The 23,353-nt window shown below is 37.6% G+C and overlaps 1 protein-coding gene across 2 annotated transcripts in view; it reads left to right on the top strand.

Moving 5' to 3' along the window:
* The first annotated feature begins 503 nt into the window (after window positions 1–503).
* LOC139976956 (carnitine O-palmitoyltransferase 1, liver isoform-like) overlaps window positions 504–23,353 on the top strand; it is a 40,431-nt gene continuing 17,581 nt past the window's right edge. For both annotated transcript variants that reach the window (XM_071985983.1, XM_071985912.1), the window contains exons 1-9: window positions 504–659; window positions 4,040–4,247; window positions 6,795–6,934; window positions 18,350–18,518; window positions 19,860–19,961; window positions 20,685–20,900; window positions 21,207–21,403; window positions 22,076–22,186; window positions 22,608–22,688. In XM_071985983.1, coding sequence (XP_071842084.1) covers window positions 4,104–4,247; window positions 6,795–6,934; window positions 18,350–18,518; window positions 19,860–19,961; window positions 20,685–20,900; window positions 21,207–21,403; window positions 22,076–22,186; window positions 22,608–22,688 — 1,160 coding nt within the window. In that variant the 5' untranslated portion in view covers window positions 504–659; window positions 4,040–4,103. The remainder of the gene's footprint in view (window positions 660–4,039; window positions 4,248–6,794; window positions 6,935–18,349; window positions 18,519–19,859; window positions 19,962–20,684; window positions 20,901–21,206; window positions 21,404–22,075; window positions 22,187–22,607; window positions 22,689–23,353) is intronic.

The raw sequence follows: 23,353 nt of genomic DNA, 5'->3' as shown, positions 1-23,353 counted from the left end.
TAGTAACTGACTATTCATTAAGGTCATAGGAAGAGAATTTATTCTTGATATGAACAGTTTCCGGCTGAGTATTACTCGGACTTGTAAACGTAACACATAACCCGAGTGCCAAGGTGACTTTCAAGTTGAAAATCCGTAGAGTAGTTTTGTTGCATTATAGTTATACAGTGAAGAGAATGTGAAAGTCATCTGTAGGTCACTTATAGTAAACAAACCATGCAGCTCGCGCTAGATACGCCCATTATCGTCCTCGACCAAGCCTCCAAAACGGGAAGTGAAAATATAGGTAATAGTTTGATAATATATATTTATATTATTCATAAAACTTAACAATTAGTAATTTAGAAAATTTAAAATATTATTAAAGTTCTTAACAATGAAAATTCAAGTATCAAAATTACTGATATAAAGAAGCAATAGGACAAAATAATTGTAATACTATATTTTTCCCCTCTCAAAATACAATAATGGAATGGCTCAATAGTGACGTAGTTATTCGAGGAACTAACAAATACATAACGCCGGGAACTTACACATACAACAAGAAAACCATGTGTATGTAAGTTGACTGCAAATTTAACATTAAAAAACATTGTATCGCATATAGGAAACAAACGCACTTTCATCTGGAACTGATTGGTATATTACGAAGACAATCGGTAAGTAAGGGTGGCGATAAAATGTTTGTCTTCGGGGAAGTAATTTTGTATCAATGAAAAGGCGTTAGCCAGTATAATCCTCGTTGTAATTCACAAACTAGGTTAAGTTAACTTAGGCCTGTATTGAGTTTGGCCTATGGCCAAGGCTAGCCACTATTTTCTATATTTTCTATGTATGACGAAGGCCTAAAATCACCCAATATATATGTGTAATCTGTTGTGATAGGTCATTCTAATTAATACATGTGATTGCAAGCTGATTACACATTGACCGAAATAAGTTAAGAACTGCAAACACACCTTTGTCAAAACTGGAGAATTACCAAGTCACGAAGAGGACATTTTTTGTCAGATTCTATTGGAAACATCGTTTACTGATCATGAATGATATTTTACCTTTGTGTTTCTTGACACACAACCCTACAAACCATTGCACTGTCACTCTACAGTGTCTGTAGATCAAACCAAATTTCATCACTGTGAACCCACCATCAAAGCCTGGCAACCCATTTTGGGAAGCAACCTCATAGTTAGAGATCGTGGCATGAACACAGTAATTTGTCTCACCACATTCCACACACTGAATATCTATGTATGTATCTAATATGCTGTATTGTGCTTGAATTATGTAACAGTACCTTCTGTAGTATACTGTAATGCAGCAGTCTGCTAATTCTTAGACCCACAACCCAGGATCGTTCACGAGTACTGAGTCATGATCGATCACCGTTCCCCCCCCACCCCCTAAGGAAAACGATCCTCTGAATGCATGAACATTAGCTATGGACTATGAAACTGAATATTTATGTTTATAAATAACTTAAGAGATCTCTGTTGACAGACTGAATGCTGTAGATAAATTTTTTTGATGTCTGGAAATATCCTGTCCCACTGTATTTCTTCCGTGGCTCACTTACCCTTAGTTTGGGGACCAACACTGAAATGTCTCTCATCACTTTTGTTGATCTTCAAGGTTCAGCATGTTAAATGGGTCATATTAACCCACAATGTTAATTATGAATCTAAGAGACTGACTTCGGTCAGCTTGCGGCTTTGATAAGCCAATGATGGCTTCTTCGCAAGTTCCTGCTTGCAGGAGGATCTAAATTACATACATACGTACATTGAAAGCCACCTGGAGTTACCCATTCATGTAGACTAAGCAGGAAGTTTTGTTCAGTCAATGGAAGGGTCTTCTGGTTGTAACAGGAAATAGTTGCACAAATACCAAAATAGATGTATGGCACAGGTCTGCTGTTTCATGTATACACAGTAAACCCATATCACAGTCAGGAAGACGCAATTTTACCAAGCAATACAAGTTTGCTGTAACTTCCTTGTTGTGTTCTAAAACTGGATAGAATTTTTGGAAATTTATATTCAAAACCACTGTGAGGCATATCTTTTGTAGTAATGTCAGATGTATATCAAGTTCCAGTTGTGATAAATAAACTGAAAAACAAAACAAAGACGGCCTTTCTGTGTTGGCCATGTATGTGATGTCACTGGTTACTGTGCAAGGCACTTCTATCGAAATAAACTAAATTATGAATAATTTCAGTGTTCAATGTCTCTGCAACTGGAACAAATTTGGCCCAATAAGTACCCCCCCCCCCCCTTTTTATCTGCACTGCACAATCACAGATATTTGCCTTTTTGCTGTTAAACTTGCCATATAACATTACTGTATCTCCTTTATTCAGTGCCATGGATTTCATTGAGGCTTGAACAAAATGATTTTCCAGCTCAGTTTCATGTATGTTATTATAATGCGTGGTCATACATATTATGCAAAAGATTGACAGTACCATTTGAAAATTGAATCCCAATCCCCATGGTACCTCTCTTCACCCCCCCCCCCCCTCCGCCCCCACTCTCTTGCCCCCAATAGTCAATATGAAGTGATCTCTCTGAAGATGAATGGAAATATCTAGGTATAAAAACATAGTTTTAAACATCTGGTCTGCACGGGGCAGTTTAATCGGCAATGTGTACACAATTGCAACTTGAGCAGACGGCAAAGAGACCGGACGGCAACAGAAGAGAGAGAAAATGCTGGTAGGTTCGGGAAGAGCTCATGTGACTTGTGACTCAATTGTTTGTTTGGTGGTGTGCTATACCTGGAATTAACCAAATGCATTTAAAGATAACATATTTACTCACTCAGAGGCCGTGTCAGTTACATGTTCATTGTTCATAGTGCTCTTGAGAAATTTCAATGAAATTAATTACTTTCTTACCCTTGAAAATAAACTAACAAATTGTATGCATACATGTGCAGGTTACAGGATTCATACATACATGTGCAGGTTACAGGGTTCATAGCAAGTAGTGAAGTTAAGACCATTGAACGTTGGTCCATGGGACCAGTTTCCTAATAGACCTATGTCTGATATGCTGTACCTTTTGTGTAATCTACAGCATCCGTTGCAGGGAATAATTAGTGCTTGAGTTTTGTATAGTTCAGTTTTCAAACCTCTGAATGTTCCCAGGTTACAAAATACTCTGTTTCTTGTGTACAATAAAATTGGTATAGATCTTGCCCATTATGCATAGCATACCGGACAAATTATGCCCTGCGCCTTTGATATTAAAGCTGTGACTCTTTGCATCCATATAAACAAAGCTGAACTATCATGCTGTAGAAGTCGTAGCTGTAGCCACATGTATATATAGTCCGTTGTTTACTTGCCAGCAGACAGCAGACAGACAGACAGACATGTCCACATAACATGATAACAGCAAGCCAAAAATAATCACAAATGTGATACAGTCACTGTGATTCATATCAAAATACTTAGTGAACTTTGGACCAAAGCCCAGTTCTTTATCTATTCTTGTTGATTGTCTGAAATTTGTTGTATGTTTTTGCACAATTCATGAAACACAGCCAGAGCATGTCTTGCTGTATATAGGTCATAAAGCTGTGCACAACACTCCATTTAATACAAAATATAAGTACATACTGTTTGTACGCAATGCATTATAAGTGTGTACATTAGAACAGCAAGTCACTGGATGAAAACATGATACATGTGACAAGACCAGGAAAATAGGGATTCGTAAGTGACATTAGTATCACAGGTGCAATGTTTTCTTTGTTTTTTCCCCTTTAAATTGTCTGCTGTTCACTTGTTCAGTATATATTTAAGTAACTTTTGCACTCTGTAGTTGACTGTATGCAGTGATAAGCCATGCCCATAAACACATTAAAATCCACACAAACTACACAGACATCGCCATAGACAGTTTGATATGACTGTACATTATAAGCTTCGTCTTCTTTGTTTAATGGTCTATTGTTACTCTAAGTATATAAATAACTCCGTAAATTTAATGTTTTTCATTTCATCATTTGTAACCTTTGCCACCCCACACAGTCGATCGATCGGTAGGAGGGCCTTAAATATAGCAAGTGCCATAGCTGACGGAAGCCGGTAGAGAATGGCGGAGGCCCACCAGGCGGTGGCCCTAAAGTTCACCATCACCCATGAGGGTAAGATTGATCTCGATGTCAATCATGAAATGCTCAAGGAAATCTACCAGACAGGAAGGCGAACCTGGATCAAGAAGCTGAAAAGATTGCAGGTGAATCATTATTTTGACTGTACAGTATTTTAAACATTTTTGTTGTATGTAGTAGTTACCACACCTCAGTTTGGACTGTACATAACTCATTGTGCTCAACATTGGTTCAGTAGGTATCTGCATGGGCTCACTTGGTAATAGACAAGGATTGTGGAGCCCCAGGGGATGGGGTGGGGGTGGGTAGTATCATTTTATAATCTAGCATTTTGAGGTAAATTGGTGGTTGTCCCCTCAAAGCAAAGTCACATGTCTGTTTAAAGTTTGTTCACACTACCTCTTCCCCCCTCCACCCCTCTCCCTCCCAACCCCAGAATGAATCCTCTGGTGCTACCTCTAGAACTTAGTAAAAATGAAAGAGGTGGGGGAAGGGGTGGGGGGAGGGAGGTGAAGTGCTGAAGAAAGGGAGTGCAAGTCCATGTATGGTTCAATTAAAATATACCAGGATCCTGTACTGGCTATATATAAAACGAGTAGAACAGTTTCATCGTCATGAAATTCTTGTGTTTATTTCATATTTTCAATCACAGTGTGTTATGGATGAATAATTTCTAGCATGACACTGGATATGTATATATTATGAACCTAAAAGTTCTACTTTATGGTGTTGTCACTGTTGTGACCTCTCTGTGCTCAAGTGTGAATGAACGATGCTTGAGATATTGTGAGGCTTTGTGGGAATTTTGTGGTATTGTCTAGACTATAAATAAATTAGATCTAAATGAAAGATTGTGTGAATAACAAATTTTGTATGGATTTAAGACAAAAAAGTGGGGATGTAAATCCCCCCTCCATATCCCCCTTTAAATACTTTACACCTGTTCACAGGGATACTGAAGAAGCAGTGCAGCGTGTTAATTGAAAAAAAAAAGTGTGCTTTGTTATTTGCGATTATTAGAACACCAAGTTTGAATGGTTGAATTTGATTCAGATCCAGATTATACCTAGGATGTAGTTTACAAAAGTTCAGAATAAAGTAGGTTGAGTCAATAACAGTTTGAAAGTTTGTTTTAGAGTGATGAAAGGGGAACATTTTCTAACCATTCCTGGTATTAACAACTTGTGAATTTGAATCGTACAGAATGTTATTTCATATTAAGTCACCCCCCCCACTATCCTTTTGTTTGGTAACAAGTGATTTATTTGGTTTCAACACAGGAATGGAAACCACAGCAAACGGGTAATAGGTTTCCTAAAGTCTCAGTCAACAGTATCACAGTTTACAATGTTTATGCAACAGCTCCCATTCTGAATTGTAAAAGGATATGTGTAGAGTAGAAATCAGTGAATAATTTATCCTGAATTCAGGGGCAGCCCCAAGATTTTATAAAACCGACTCTTTGTGTATTGGATTTTGGAATCATCCTCCCCAAGAGACAAAGAAAAATTAATTAAGCACTGTTAATGTTTGATGTCAAGTCACATTTATGTGGAGTAGAAAATGTTGGGGGGGGGGGTGGGGGGATGGAGTAGGGAGAAGGGAGAAGAATATTGCCCTCTGTAGTCAGTACACACACACTCACAATATAATCAACAACGACAAGCAATAAACTTTGTTATGTATTTTGCAAAATCCCTGATATGACACATGATTAATTGATGTTGTTAATAGATCAAGTCTCAAGTAGGTTTCTTTTATCCCATAAATCTAATCAATTTCAACATTTTTATGTTGTTTTTATATCTGTTAGACTGTATAGTATCCGTTTTGGCATCAGTCCAAAGATCTCCAAGCCATGTGACTATATACTGTACTGTAGTAGTGTCTAGTAGTGTAGACTGTATCAGTAACACTTTACTTTTTGTTTGTTTTCTTGTTATGCAAATCTCGGATAAAGTCCAGTAGGTTATGATAGATCTGAATGGCGGGGTGTACAAAGGTCAGAAACACTGCAAATGATTGCATAACTAGTGAGGAATCTATTTTAAGTAGTGAGTCACAATGTAGTAATCCCTTGATATAATCTTTCCTGTAAATAGACCTCGTGCCAATGTAAATTTTGTCTGACTTTGAAAGGTAAACAGTGCATGTCCTTCTCAAAGGCTTGGGTTCACCAACCTTTATAAATACAGTAGCAAAAAAACATTACGGAAAGAGATATGTGGAGGAAAATATCAGAGGAACGACCATTGCTTATGGAAGTAATGGAAATGTTAGTCTCCTCCACACAATTTGTATTTTAGTCCAATTTTCTGCAAATTTACTTCACTCCTCCCTGTCCCCCCACAACATTTACACTCTTGTTCTATTGTAAGTTCTACAGTAAGTTTTGGAATATTTATTTACTTAGTTTACAGCCAACTCTGAAGCTTCTAGTAATTATTGTTTCCACTTTTTACTGTTGTTTTATTAATATTTTAGTCCAGTATTCTGCAAATTTACTTCCCTCCTCCCTTACCTGTATCCCCACAACCTTAGCAGTCAATTGGTCTACCATAAATTCTACAGTAAGTTTGAATATATTTATATACTTAGTGTACAGCCATCTCTGAAACTGCTAGTAATTATTGTTTCCACTTTTCACCGTTGTTTTATTTATTTTTATTCAGAATCGTATGCATCGGAATACGTACCCAGTGAGTCCGGCTACGTGGTTAGCGGTTCTAACCGCTGTGCTTGCATGTGTTTATGCCCAGATGGATCCTTCGATGGGGCTCATAGAAATAATCAGATCCAACCTGTTACCTTCGTGAGTATTCCTCCAGGAGGATCCATAAATTAAAGAGGCAGGGCCATCCTTCCGTTCGTCTGACTGTCTGAACTAATACATGCAGGCATGAGCTTTTTCCGCGAATTCGCGGAATATTTTCTACCTCCGAGATTTACACCTCTCAATTCAATGAATTTCTAACAACAGCGTTGTATCAATTGATCCGTCGTTCGCATGTTTTTCATTACCTATGGATATCCAAACTCCAAGGGACAAAAACTATATCCTAACACACTGTAGTATATATGCAAACTGGAGCCCATACCGCTATTTTTGCAAAGTTCTGCAATTTTTTTTTTACCCCAGGCTCATCCCTGTACATGTAATGTAACATCAGACTGATTGTTTAAGTAAGGGAAGGATCCAGTATGAGTTTATCTTTATCACAAAAAAAATATTTGCATCTAATTTTGCATAGAAAGATTGACAAACACAACATAACTACAAAACTTTGAAAATGGTACAGTACAGCACTTACAGGGTAAGTTACTTGGAAAACAAAAATGACTGTAGACCTGATTTTTCTGTGATGATATTTTGCCTAATTTGAAAGTTCTGGCAAAATATGCTGTTAATGGTCACTGCATGGGAAAAGTATTTCATTGAAACTAGTGTTGCGCCGATAATCGTTTTCAATATCGGTATCGGCCGATATTTGCAATATCGGCAGCATATCGGTATCGGTAAAATTTTGCCTAATTGCCGATAACAGCAAGCCGATATTGAACTTTTTTTTCACAGCAGAGCTACTTATTTATACTTGCAATGATTTGTTAATCTGCCCAAGACGATCCATTTCTTTAGCGTCAGTTAAACTCTTATTCATTTTCGATTAATATCCATGGAAACCTGACCCTCCGTAACCTCTAAAACACGTCTACGGCGCGCGAATATAACCAATGACCTTCGTGAACCTTGGCCTACACATAGCATTAGTGCAGCATGTATACACTGTACTGTACTAACCATTCATTTTCTCCAAGGCCTCCGTGAAAACCTTGAACATGATGCATAACTGCACTTTTAATTTTCCGCGAACACACTGCCGATTTCCCGCCGGTGTTCGCCCAGCGAACACGCCGAGCACGCGAGCATAAAAGGCGTAGTGTCCAGGGGCCCGCCTTAGGGCCTTGGTGGGGTCATGGGGTAGAACCCCTTGTGGGGATCCTGGGGGATAAAGCCCCGAAAAATTGGCTTTTTTTTGCGTGTCTGGCGATAAAAAAAAAATCGCAGTTGAGTATGCAAAATAATTTTCTTATTTAAATTGTCACGAAACAGACGAAAATTTTAAAATGACAAGTTAGAGTAGCTATATTATGTTATAAAATGAAAAGAGATTTAATCTGTCTTTCAATCTTTAAAAAGTGCAACTTACAAAACTTCCGATATTATGAAACAAACAACGTTCAGCAAAGCCCTGTCTCTAGACTGCCTAACAATGAATAGCGTGCACAATGCGTACATTTTTACAACTGCGGTGTTTAACCCTATACCCAACTACCGCCGTACATGTGCTGCGAATTTTCCCAGGTACCTTCCCAAACACACTGTAAGCTCATCCCCTGTGTAACACCTGTTTGTTAACATTTTTTGGCAAGTTGCCAGGGAACTTTTCAGTTACGTGAGATCCGTAACCGCCGAGGTGGTTAGGCTATTTGCTATACAATTAACTATGGTAGGATATTATTTTTTCCGTATTTTTGGAAATTCTAGAAAATACTTTCTTTTTTCCCCCGCTTAAAAACAGATGTGGTCTTACGGTATATTCATAAATGGATGCACTAGAGCCTTGTTTACATGACATTAGTTGCATTTAGTACGATATGCCAGTTTTGCGTGAATTTTTCGAAAGTGTTTTGTTCGATCTTTCGTAATATTTGAAAGGTGTACCACCTTACTTTCCGTACACAATTGGTCATTTCTCTACTGATTTTCAGTTTTTTTCTTCTCTATACGGTCAAGTGAATAAGTTGTACATTGAGTATAAACTCAATAAATTATCATTTTTACATTGTGATCGACAGTTCGTAACCTAATTAAGATGCAATTTTGCAAGCATACGTTAACACTATAGCTACTTGTAAGTCTTTACGATGTTAAGGCTCACATTTACTGCGTCCATTTTATTATCGCGTGCAGCGCTGCAGTGAAAAAGATTCTGGCTGGATTTCAATTATAATTCTCTTTTTCAAAATCAGGAAAAAAGTCATTCTTTTCAACTTAGGACAAAAGGAACACAAAACACCATATTTTGTTGTTTACTTGAAGATTTATTTGTGAATGTATGCATGACTAAAAGTACGATTTTGCCTTTATTTTGTCTGTTAAAAAATATCGGTATCGGTATCGGTATCGGACCGATATTGGGATGATAATATCGGATATCGGCCAAAACCGATATTGGTAATATCGGCGCAACACTAATTGAAACCCTAGCTACACAGTAGGAAGTACGTTCATAACGTTGTGGCTCTTTTTGGCAACTTTGATCGAAATGTCACCATTTAGACCAATTTACATTTTAAGTAACCTCTTAAAAGTTTAATAGTGTTTGTCCCGACAGTTAAATATACAGTATATATCCTACAGGACTCAAAGTCAAGGTGAAAATTAAATGGTATACTGGCCATATCGTACAGTAGGATGGACTCAAACAAGGACTTTGGTACAGTACAGATATTTACTGTAAGTCCTTGGGTAACATTCTGCTGTACCAATTGTAATTATTTTTGTACGTCTGTCTGTCTGTCTGTATGTTTGTGTCTGTGTATGTGTGCAGGGAATAACTTATTCATTATCACATTGCAAAGTAATTGAAAGTATTATAGATGCGAAATGGTCAAATAACTGCACTGTACAGTACCATACTAAAAAGTGCAAAGATTCATGAAGTACAGTTAGTCTTATCTACAATCTTGAAAATTCAAGACTTGGAACAAAATTTCTACAAAATTTGGAACATATTACATTTCTCACTGCTGTGTGTATGTTGGAAAGGGGTGGGTTGGGTGAGGGGGGGGGGGTTGGGGGAGAGAAGTTAGTATGGTAAACTTGAAAGTGAAAAAGGAACTACAACTGTTTTGATTACTGCCCAATTGGCCTCCCACAGCCACTCCTAATCGGTTGGATCATACATTAGATATGTATGGCATGTGACTATTTAGGAGATGGAATATTCCATATGTATATACATAAGAAATAACCCAGTACATCTACTAAGGTTTGTCTTTATTACCTGTTTATTGTGTATTTAGTGGTAATTCAAGGACTAAAGTACACAGCCCAGATGGTGTAAAGCAGGTTTCATCTTGAGAAGGTCACTTTGTATAAAATACGGTATATACAGAACAAAGCTAACCCTCATCCTCAGTGACGGGAAATTATTTATTATTGTGCAAATATATTTATAGGGGTCTGTTTGATGTTGGAGGTTACACAGCTTGTAGTTAATCACCAACTGCTCATTTATTGACCTGTTAAAAATTACCTACAGTAAATCTGCAATATACTGTATCTCGTACAGCAATGTAAGGCTTTTACTTGGAAAGGCTAGCTCTTTTATCGTGTTAAATATTCATGGGCATAGGAGCCCAATTTGACGTTGAGTGGGAGGCGGGGGGGTGAAGGGGGACTAACGATTTGCCTGAAAAGTGTAACCAATATAGAAGGGCATACTGGTGAGATCCCCCTCACCTTTGAGCATTTTTTACCAAATTAAAGGTACTCAATTGCATAATGGTGATACCATTGGAAGTAAATTTAGATCCAAGATATTTTCACTTTCTATGTTAGCCTACCATAAAAACATAAAAACAGTCTTTCGTCTATCTCCAGTAGTGAGAACTCTTTTTAATAATTGGTTACCATTTCTCAGTATTTTCCCAGCTAACTCCTGTATCCATAAATCTGTAAATGTACAGTAATTATATTGAGAAACCCATATACAACTCTACGATCAATATTAAAGCAAACAACTGTGAAAACTAATCTGTAATATCTCTGATTCTACCAGCAGTTTTTCTCCTTGGATGGAGCTAAAAACAGGTCAAGGAAAGTGAGGGTTAACATTGCCTTACAGTAGCCATTTACCCCAGAGTTTCGTTCTAAACTGTTGTACAGTATAAATGGGTCATACTAGTGGTGTTCCATTGTCCCTCTCGTCAGCAAGGTGTAAAGTTAATTTACAACCCTTCGAGTCTTTCAAACTACAGTTAATTAAACAATATTCTTTATTTCTGATTTTAGGTCAGTATGACTGTAAAAAGAATTAAATCTATTTTATATTTACGTAATAGTCACTGCTACATATATTTGACTGTTTTGCAATATTTAATGTGCATCTTGGGCATTGTACCGATCATAGGTGAACAAACTGTAGTCAGAGGATGCCATGAGGCATGACGTTAATGTTGGTATGCTCTGGACCGTTGGAAAACATTGTTTGTCAGTCACGGTCGTATTTCCGTAGATCCCTTTTAGTTTTTGAGAAATGCTCCTTTGAACATCTGAGGCTTATCATTTATTAAATTGATAGGTGACCTAGTCTAACACAACGCAAAATGTCAATAGCAACACGTTTATTACTTTTATGGCCATCTATAAAATGCATTTAAAATTTGTAAACTTGGGCAAAGGGTGTTGCAAGTCATCCAAGAGTACACTGTTGTTCTTACGTCTTAAATGACGATTTTGATTGACTTACCCCACAGAACAAATTTGTAAAGCAATTGCTAAAAAAATTTAGGTCTGCACTGAGGAGCCAGTGTCTTCATCAATTGAGCCTTAAAGGAGCATACCAGACATTTTTAATTTGAAAGCTGAATATCTTGAAAAACTGCATTAGCTATAGAAACGGTATTAGCATTCAAGTTTGTTCTTTTCCTCGTACTATATAATCATTTCAAGGCTAAAACTTGGCCTGAAGTCATCTTTTCCACCAGGAAAGAGCTTAATTCTGGTTAACCAGATAAAAAATCTCACCCCATTGAAGATTACAAGAAAGGCAGAGAGAGGTGCGGCCAAGTTAACTACTAAATTAAGGATGGGTTTGCTAGAAATGTTGACGGTTTTTGGTGTTTGGAGGGCGGGGGGGGGGGGTCAAGGGGATAACAGATCTCAAAGTCTTGTCGGTTGTCCCTTTAAGAGCAAACTGAAGGTCTCTTTCTACAGTACGTTGTGACACCACAAGTGCGATGAATTCATCCATTTGGTGTGTCTGTACAGTAGATATTGCTTTGTTGTAATAAGATATTTTATCACTTTTCTTGGATCAAAGCCCATCTGTACATGTATGTCTACTTCTACTGTACATATGTTAATTTGACATGTATACATACATAGAAGCTGGGCTAAATGCTTTTTATTTATCTATCTTTCTTAAATTATTTTGCCTGTCACTTTATATTGCTTTATGTGTACAGTACTTGCTATGTTCTTATTGCTGGTAGTGGTTGCAGAACATGAACTGGCATTAACGAATACATTTTATAACATACAGTCGCAGCGTACCATGCAATGTTTCATATCAATAAATGTACAAATAGACCTGTAGTACTATAACTACAGTGTGCAGGCATTAACAAACACTGTCATTTGAAAAGGCTTAGTAACTGCCAGAACGTTCTGTTTCATGGTAGTAAGGATTTTAAATTTAGTTTACTGTACATACCGTAACCGAGTTGTACTGTACTAAGGTGTCAACAACACATGCAAGTACAACTAGCAGTAGACTTCCCCTGGTTATGAGTACACATATTAGTACTTACTCTCATTGTAGTACTGAGTATCTAGATACTACTGTAACATTCCAAAATGCTACCAGTGTGAGTACAAGTCCATTTAAATGTGAGTTTAATACACAAGTACTTTTACAAGTTTGGACTTGCTACAAGTCTGCTGAATAGAGTCAGTCAAAAGTCTGACATGATATAGTAGCGATAGCTGTGTGTTCTGCCTTAGACTTGCCATTTATTTGCATCGTCCATTCGTCCAGCTGGATGGAACAATTTCCTCCTTCCACACGTTGTCACGCCAGTTGATATACAGTACATATAGATACACTTAATGTAATCACTGACCAGTTTGACCTGAGACTTTTACCAAGCAGATCATAATTAACTGAAGACTGGTTCACTTATCAGCGTGCCAGTCTCGCTAACTACGCTTACTACATACTGTATATCTATGGTGAATGTCACACACAGAGAATAATTAAGTTTCTCAATCTTTGTGTAGCAGCTATTGAAGGCTATGAACTTTTGTCTCAGGACTATAAAATACTATATGATTCCTGTACATGCACAAAAACTGCTATTAACTACATCTTGGCACTTGTTCATATAGAAACTTGCACATTTTGCATGACATTTTGATACAGTATGTAAATACTTATAAATATGTCCCTGACACAATACTGCCTGTTATGCCTACTTTCAACCGCACTGTATCATGTTAAGGTATCTAGACCTTTGTGACTTCAGAACTTTGTATAAGGAAATCTGCTGTTGTAGAAAACTGGGTAATTGTTTAAAAACACATTGTTGTAAATTACTATGAACATCTAAATAGGTTAACCAAACAGGAAAGTACTCGTTTCCATGGTAATAATTGGAACAAGTACAGTAGCATGTTTTCCTACAGGTCAGAACATCATCTTCTTTTTTACTTTAAAAAAAGAAAGAAAAAAGAATGGGACGGTAGAGTTTGGGGGACAAATTGATGGCAGCCCTAGCTTTAGAAACTTCAAGTACATACTGTTGTTGAGCGTTATGGTTGCTAGGGAGTCACTCAATGAGTACAGATGTAAAGAAAGAAAGCAATAAGTTGTTTGCAAATAAAGTAATCTGCATTTATAGATTTGCTTTAGAATGTAAACAAACAGTGTGACTTGTTTTTTTCAAAAGATAAGTGTTGAGTGTTTCAAAGTGACCTCATATAATATTACAGCATAACCTGACTGTTAAGTTACTGTGAAGGTGAGATCTCCATCCTCTAGCACTGAAAAATTCTTTCAAATGACCTTATTTTATATTAAAGATGAACGATAGTGATTTTTCACCATCGAAGAAAAAATACGATTCTATTCAAGAGTATTGTAGTTGGTTTCCATTTTACACATGTGAAAATTCAAGTCAATCCGATGTTGGGAAAGGCTTAAAAAAAATTCCTAAACTCGTTGATTTTTAAACAAAAATTGGGCTTTTCGCGAAAAGCGATATGATGATCACGTGATCTACAGTGACATGTGACGTCATTATGATGATAACAACGTGAGCTCGGCGTAGTGTACTTCAGCAGTGTGCACTTAGTGTGTAAGTTTAGTTGCAACCTACTCTATATTAGACTCGACAAACAACGTAAACCACTAGCAAAATCCAAGAAATTGCGTTGTAAGGGGATGCAACAGAATGAATGTGGACTCTACAATAAGTTTTCTCAATTTTCCAAGCGGAAAAAGTAGTGAGAGATATCGGAAACTCTGGATACGATTTGTGAGGAGAACCAGGAAAGACTTCATCGCACCAGGAGTTTCTCATGGCAAGAATGTGAAAGTTTGTTCTGCCCACTTCACAGAAGATGCTTCTCGGGCCCAATTGAAATTTGCGTGTGGCAAGGTCACTAAAGTAATAAAAGTTTGAAAGATTGATGCTTTTATGCCGCATTATTTATATATATCCCGATAAATGCAACAGTAAGTGTTAGAACTGGAAGACATGTCAGACGTGAACAACCTAATGACTACGGTATGTGAGGAGAGAATCAACGTGCAAATTTCAATTGGGGCATGGACGTCGCTTAGGCAGAGTTTTTTTGGGGCAGAGATGTGTTCATACCCTCCAAACCACTTTAAATGTAATACGAATAGGAAATGTGTGTATGCTCGAGCGAAACAAAACATCGTGTAAGTATTACTTACGGTAGAGCACACTGTCACTTATGTTTGCACAGTGTGAAAGTACCGTTTGCGGACCTACGTGAAGTTGGGCTAGAATACGATTCCTCCTGAAGCCCAAACCACGAGGCATGCATGTGAATAAACGCAATAGGCATTGCATGTAGTGAGAAAATTGTTCGAGCTAGACTAACAACTCGATTGAGTTCAAATGCAGTTGTATTTCAAGCTCAATGAAACCTTTCTGTTGGATTTCATGACGCACGGAACAAGGAACGTTTATGTTTTACAGTAGGCCTAGTGCATACAAGCGAATCTACTTTGTTTAGAACTTTGGATTTTCTTTCGGATGTTATACTAATCTACGTTTGAGACTATCATCACTATTGTTATTGTGCCAGTTTGACTGGTAAGAGAGCACATTCATACATCACTCTGTATAAAACCCGCCAAAAACGTGATCTTGAGATTTACGTTACTTTGGGTCAGCTTGCGAGTTACCTCTTCAGATATTGGGAAATCGTTGCGAAATCGCCGCAAATTTCGTAAAAAAAACCTTCTAAACACGTGGTGAAGAAATCAAGAAACACTATGATATTCATTATCTATTTATGTCTTGAACATTACGCCGGAAAATAACAGTTATGCTGACACGAAATGCACGCACAGCTCCGTACTGAACAGTTCACAACAGAAAAAGATCATCACAGTGACGTCATTCACTGACCTGAGGGCTGTTCAAGGTCGTTGCAGTGTTTGCAAATTCCCAAATTACGGAGGCGAAAAAACGATGTTTTAATACCCTTTTTTATAACTTTCTGGTGTGCTATTTGGAAAATTAAAAAAATATGTTGCTTGGTAACTTACAAACTACATTATATATGAAAATGAGAGATTTTTTTTCTGTCACTATCGTTCTTCTTTAATTTTGCATTGTGATTATATTTTAAAAAAATGTAAAAATATATACAGTATTGTATATTCACAACTGCACAATTGCTTTTCTTGTGTATTAGTTGAATACACAGAGAATGTCATAACAATTTAACCATATAGCAATACATGCTGTATTTACATTTTTTTTTTTAAACTTTGTCCTTCTTATTACAAAATCCAACTTTGACAAAGTGATCTTCAGAAATGGTATTGCACCACCGAATTTGTTTTTGTCCTTATGAAGGTGATATTCATTGGTAAGCTCAAAAATTCCACAAGATATTCTTTGGCAATGATGACGTATCTTTCAAAATATAACCTATTGGAAGAAATATAAGCCTCACTGCTCAAATTGAATGCCAAGGATTTGTGTTGATCAATACAGGTTTCAACCAGCACTGTTGACAGAAAGCCCAAGAATTTGTATAGAATTTGTGCAGAATTTGTTGGCATATATATACTAGCAACCAATGTGGCAATCAATTAACTGTAACTCTTGCATGCTGTAAATTATGCATGACAAATGTTGCCATAATATTCTGAATATTATTATATACTGTACTTTTTTAACAAGAGGCATCCAAGAGAGAGTCTGGGCATGAAACCCATTGAGTCTCTAATTGTGTGATAATGATGCTGTTACACATGGTGTGATGATGATGCTGTTACATGGTGTGATGATGATGGTATTACATGGTGCGATGATGATGATGTTACACATGGTGTGATGATGATGGTGTTACATGGTGTAATGATGATGGTGTTGCATGGTGCGATGATGATGGTGTTACACATGGTGTGAAGATGATGGTGTTGCACATGGTGTGATGATGATGGTGTTACATGGTGTGATGATGGTGTTACATGGTGTGATGATGATGGTGTTACATGGTGTGATGATGATGGTGTTGCATGGTGCGATGATGATGGTGTTACATGGTGTGATGATGATGGTGTTACATGGTGTGATGATGGTGTTACATGGTGTGATGATGGTGTTACACATGGTGTGATGATGATGACCAGTTACATGGTGGGATGATGATGGTGTACATGGTGTGATGATGATGGTGTTACACATGGTGTGATGGTGATGGTGTTACACTTGGTGTGATGATGATGGTGTTACACTTGGTGTGATGATGATGGTGTTACATGATGTGATGATGATGGTGTTGCATGGTGCGATGATAATGGTGTTACATGATGTGATGATGGTGTTACATGGTGTGATGATGGTGTTGCACATGGTGTGATGATGATGGTGTTACATGGTGTGATGATGGTGTTACATGGTGTGATGATGATGGTGTTACATGGTGTGATGATGATGGTGTTGCATGGTGCGATGATAATGGTGTTACATGGTGTGATGATGATGGTGTTACATGGTGTGATGATGGTGTTACATGGTGTGATGATGGTGTTACACATGGTGTGATGATGATGACCAGTTACATGGTGGGATGATGATGGTGTACATGGTGTGATGATGATGGTGTTACACATGGTGTGATGGTGATGGTGTTACACTTGGTGTGATGATGATGGTGTTGTACTGTATGGTGTGATGATGATGGTGTACATGGTGTGATGATGGTGTTACACTTGGTGTGATGATGATGGTGTTACATGATGTGATGATGATGGTGTTGCATGGTGCGATGATAATGGTGTTACATGATGTGATGATGGTGTTACATGGTGTGATGATGGTGTTACATGATGTGATGATGGTGTTACACATGGTGTGATGATGATGACCAGTTACATGGTGGGATGATGATGGTGTACATGGTGTGATGATGATGGTGTTACACATGGTGTGATGATGATGGTGTACATGGTGGGATGATGATGGTGTTACATGGTGTGATGAGGATGGTGTTACATGGAGTGAGGTATCACATTTTAGTCCCTTAGAAATGGAATAGACCTGTATGCCATTGTACATTTAATAATGTTGAAAGTACGTGAGTGGTCCCCCCTGTACATACTGTGTTTCCGAAATGAACAGATAAACTCTAAATAGGTTCCTCCATTCTTGTACCAAAAGAAACTGCTATTTTCTCTTTGAATTTTTGTAGCAACCTGGCCATTTTTCATAGTATGTTGCTATAGCTACACCTATGTACAGTAGTGTAGTGTAACAACATATTGTAGAGTAGGTCTTTTAATTACACTTGGCTGTAAAAATTGAATAAATTAACACAGTTTAAAAAAAATGTCTCGGCTCTGCGTATGCAGCTCGATGCGAAAGAAATTTCAAGAAGTTTTATCCCTCCTGCCTCCAAGAATATGATCTCAATGACACAGTTACAGTAGTTCCATAACTAAGGAAATAGTTTCAATGGTCAGGTATCTGTAGGAAATGATTCTTTGGAAAACTTTGGAAAACTCACAAATTCTAATTTTGTAAAAATCTTATAGGCCAATTTAGTTTTCATCAAATTTGGGAACACAAAATACTTAAATACAGTATGACCTTTAAGAGAGACGTGAAGTTACATTAAGCTGTCGTCAATCAGCTCTTTCTCTGAATTTTTGTTGTGCTCTTTCTCCCTCAGGTCGTTTAATAAACTTACCGGCACCTTCATCTCTAGTTTTCTATTTGCCTCGTTTCTCTGGTTGGGAATCATCATCTTCTTGAGGTACTCCTTGAAGGCTCTCCTATACTACAAAGGTTACATGTATGAACCAAGAGGGAGAACATCCTGGAGCACTACAATATGGATGGTATGAATTGACTTTGCTTCTTCACATTACCTGTCTCTGCACAACCATTCCAGCTCTGCCATGCCTTACAGTGAATTGGAAACATTTTTAGCATTGCACGCCCTTAACGACCTGTTACCATTGGTGCCTAGAAGTGCCTAGTCCCCCCTTTTCCATCTTTTGGAATCTACTTGCCTGGTTGCATTATGGGTGATACGATTCCAAGTTTACTGTCGTAGGAAGGAGCCAAATTTTTTTTTTTTTTTTTTTTTTAAGATGTTGATAGATTTGGCTTAAGGAGGACATAAAATGCTTCAGGACAGATTACTTGTTGGTAAAATTTCCATTAAACAACTTTTTGTGTTTGTTTCCCAAATTTATCAATGGTACCAAAGTTTGTTCAACAAAGGAATAGGCCAAACAGTTCAAATTAAGACAGCTTGCTAGTGTTTTTTTTCTTCTTCAGTCAAACATTTACAAGCTGTTATTATGTTCAACTTAATTTTCAACATTATCTTCACATTTTAATACTCAAACTTAACTAGTTAAAGGCAACTTGTCAAAAAGAAAAGCTGCAGCAGCTGCAAGCTCCTCAGCTAGGCTGAATCAATACAAAATGATAGGGATTATCTCCTAACACCAGCAGTGTCTATTGTGTGAAACTGCACAGCACATAATATTATGTACTAGGTCAGCCTGGCTGCAGGAAGCTGCATCCCCCTCAGCATCCTATTTTTGACAAGGTACCTAAGCTAACATACTGCTTCCGTATGGGTTACAGCATCACTTACCAAAGTGACCCCTAAAAGGAATGCTTAGTTCTCAACATATGTATACTCTTTAATTTACATTGCTCCTCGCTTACCTGTCTCCTCACAAACTAAGCACCTCGTTCTACCGTGCCTATTAAGTCCTGGTAAAATAGTAACACTGTGCGCCCTCTATGACCGGACCCCCCCCCCCGGTCTCTGCCCTTCCTTCTCATTCTACCAATAAAAGTGTCATTACACAGATTTCTTGTGGAAAAATTTCCCTTGGATTTCGTCTTGGTTTTTTTTGCGATCGTTGGAAGTTTTCTTTCCTTGGATTCTTAGGAGTATTACAGTAGCAGTCTTTTCCAGCCCGATAAGTATCCTTTTTGTTGAAAGGGAGGGTTTTGGGGACTGTTTTTCCTAGTGCGTTTCCGCCCTTAGGTTTTATTTGCGGGGATAGCAGTTCCGCGAACTGCCTACGTTTTCCCGCCATTTTCCTTCCCCAGCCTACAGGCGTGTCGTTGTATTTTCATGTTAATAGTGTTCATGTATTTTCATGTATTTTCATGTATTTCATCTTTATAACATTCTGTCCTCAAAACTATTTCAGGCTGTAATGAAGACTTTCTGTGCCAAGAAACCAGGCTTATACAGCTACCAAGGATCTTTACCTAATATGCCCGTACCAGCACTGAAAGATACCACAGCAAGGGTAAGATCTTGACCTTTGACCCGAGTACTGCAATATGTTTTACAAAACCAGTAGGTACTTTTTAAGCATACAATTTGTAGTATGTGTAAGTCTGGACAAAGTTAAACTAAAAAATCTTTTAGACTTTCACCAGAATACTACTAATTTTGAAGTTTCATTTAAATCGTCAAAAGAGAGAGATGGCTGAAATTTTTTTAGACTGCAGTATCTACAAGAAATTGACTGAGTACAAAAGCATGAATGAGTACAACAGCATGAGTACGAGTACAACAGAATGAGATGAGTAAAACAACATGAGTATTGAGTACAATAGCATGAATACAACAGCCTGAGTATGAGTACAACAGCATGAGTACGAGTACAACAGCACGTGTATGAGTACAACAGCATTAGTACAATGACAACGCAGGAGTTAGAGTACAACAGCATGAGTACGAGTACAACAGCATGAGTTCAAGTACAACAGCATGATTTCAAGTACAACAGCAGGAGTACGAGGACAACAGCATGAGAACGAGTTCAACAACATAGTTATGAGTGCAACAGCATGAATACGAGTGCAACAGCATGATTACGAGTTCAACAGCATGAGTATGAGTACAACAGCATGAGAACGAATAACAACATAATCTTGCATCAGCATCTATTTACAAAATGAAATAATTTTGTTTGTTTATCTTTTGTAAAACTTCTTTCTTTGTCGTCCTTTTCTTTGGTGTGCAGTATTTAAAGTCAGTGAGAGGCCTCCTGGAGGACGATGAGTATGACCGTATTTCAAAACTTGCCAAAGAATTTGAAGACACCGTAGGACCAAGATTTCAAAGATACCTTTACCTCAAATGGCTCTGGTCGACAAACTACGTCAGCGATTGGTGGGAGGAGTATGTGTACCTCAGAGGGCGCTCTCCAATCATGGTCAACAGTAACTACTACGGAATGGTATGTTCCTTACAGACCCCACTCATTTCGTGAAGGACTATTTTGTATGAAACTGGTAGAGAGAGGAAGGTCAGGGGTCATTTAAAAATGGAAACAGGGTTAGCCTTAAACTTCAAAGCTGCATTTTTTCATTGAATTTACTTATTTTCAATGGTACTGTTCCTGATCAGAAAGCGTTGGTATCCTACCTGTGAACATAAATCTGTTACTTTACACCATCAACTTATCACTAAAAATGATATAAATTAGGCATGGGCTTTTCAATAAATCTTGTTTCATCACTTTTCTCTCTGCTTTCTACGTCAGGATACAATCACTTGCCAACTATCATATATTCAAGCAGCCCGGGCTGCTAACTGCGTTGTAGCATTACTTCAGTTCCGTAAGCTTCTGGACAGGGAGGATGTTAAACCCATTATGGGAGCTGGTACTGTACCTCTATGCTCCTGGCAGTATGAGAGGGTCTTTAACACTACCAGATTACCCGGCATTGAGACAGATAGGTAAGGATCCCACCTGAGACATCGTAAAGCATTGTCTGTTAGGGCTGCAGCATTCTGCAGCCAGGATGCAAAACTAAGACAATCTTTGTGCTCTGCATTTCACACAATAGAACTCGTCAGGTCTGCAGAGATAGTAACTATTGTTTGATATTAATTCATTCTAGCCCGAGCGTGTGTTCTTAAACCTACTGCAGCTTTCCTCTTTGATGCGTTTTCTTGGACTTTTCCGCTAATTTGCACCTCTGAGACATTGAACAGGACTTCTAAGTCAGAAAAATAACTTGCAATGACTCGACTCTAACTCGGGAAAATGATTGGACTCTAAGTCAGGAAAAAAACTAGCAATGACTCTAACTCAGGAAAATGACTGGACTCTAACTCAGGAAAATAACTGGCAATGACACAACTCTAACTCGGGAAAATAACTCGCCATCACTCAACATTAAAAATGAACTGACTTCTTACAAAACTGTTATCAAGACTTGCTGTTATCGATTGATGCATTTTCCCGGCCACTCTTTATGCCTTTTGTTTGTGATGAGTCGTTATTCCTTATGTAAGTGTTGGTTTTGTTGATTTTTTGACAGAAAGAAGTGTTTCATTTTCATTGTTATGCATTTTGCCTTGATTGCCTGTCGCAATGTAATGTTTCACATCTTTTTCGTTTTGAAGAAATGTCCACTTGAACGACAGTCGTCATATAGCCGTTCTAAACCGAGGTCGCTTTTACAAGGTACCCCTCCAGCTAAACGGATCCACCTTGGAGCCCTGTGATCTAGAAAAGTGAGTAGCTTCTGTGTCACATTTCATCTTGAAGTTGCTTCTAATGTCTGTGTTCTGTCAATAAGATGGATTTCATATTAATGTGATGACACCTCTGTGTGTTTACGGTGGTTCCATTTTTGCAACAAATTTTATGTGCACAAACAGCAATGTAAATAATAATACTATAATAATAACATTAATGTATTATCAGGCGTGGGACTCTGTTGGGTAGTCTTGACAACATCGTCATAGCGATTATTTCCCTATACATTTTTTGATTTGATCAAACTTGTTGTTAAACTGAACAAAAAAGTCTATCTTTTGAACTATATGCAAATAACTACCAAATGTGACTTATTTAGGTAATATTCGTCTTTTGATACATATTTTCAAAGTTGTCGGAGCAATCCATATTATTCTTTCTTTCTTTAATCTTCAGGATTTTTACAAGCATTCTTGAAGACACTTATGAACCCACAGAGGCTGAGCTCCATTTGCCTGCTCTGACTGCAGGAGAGAGGTAGGTCTGGTTTACTCACTCAAAACAAAAGAGAAATTCAGAAATAGCTTCAAGTGATGTGTAGAATATATGCCAATGACATTATATGTAAAATTTGGTTGCTTTACAGTTCAGCATTTCATAGCATGTTCTTATCTAGGCCTAGCCAAATGTTCATACATTTGCATTTGAAATGTAACACTTATTATTCGATCGTCGGGTGATTAGGTAAATCGTCAGCTTATTATAGAGAATGCCACGTTTACAACACAAGTGAGAATGGTGTCCATTGGTATTAACAACGGTTTATTGAAGAAAGGCACCACCATCCTGTCATTCATTTGAATCAGCTGAAGGAAACTCATGGTTTACTTCACTTACAGATAAAAGTAATAAAATAAACGTCTGTGTCTATCACTCCTGAATTGTGAATTATCATTGATATGAATAAAGTCTTTGATGGCACATCTCATAACTACTGCTAGGTTTGAACGTTATTTGTTATGTCTGAAGGAAAACGCATTTTTAGGAACGAGAGAGTGTATCCTTTTACGAATATATCCATCACAAACAACAACCTTTACTAAGTGTATGATTATACATGAATATTCATCGACATGAATATTCATTGACATGTAAATTCATCTACATGAATATTCATTTACAATGTAAAGCTTAATAAGTTT

The sequence above is a fragment of the Apostichopus japonicus genome, chromosome 1, assembly GCF_037975245.1.
Source record: "Apostichopus japonicus isolate 1M-3 chromosome 1, ASM3797524v1, whole genome shotgun sequence".
Lineage (NCBI taxonomy): Eukaryota > Metazoa > Echinodermata > Holothuroidea > Aspidochirotida > Stichopodidae > Apostichopus > Apostichopus japonicus.
This window is presented reverse-complemented; position numbering and strand designations above follow the sequence as displayed.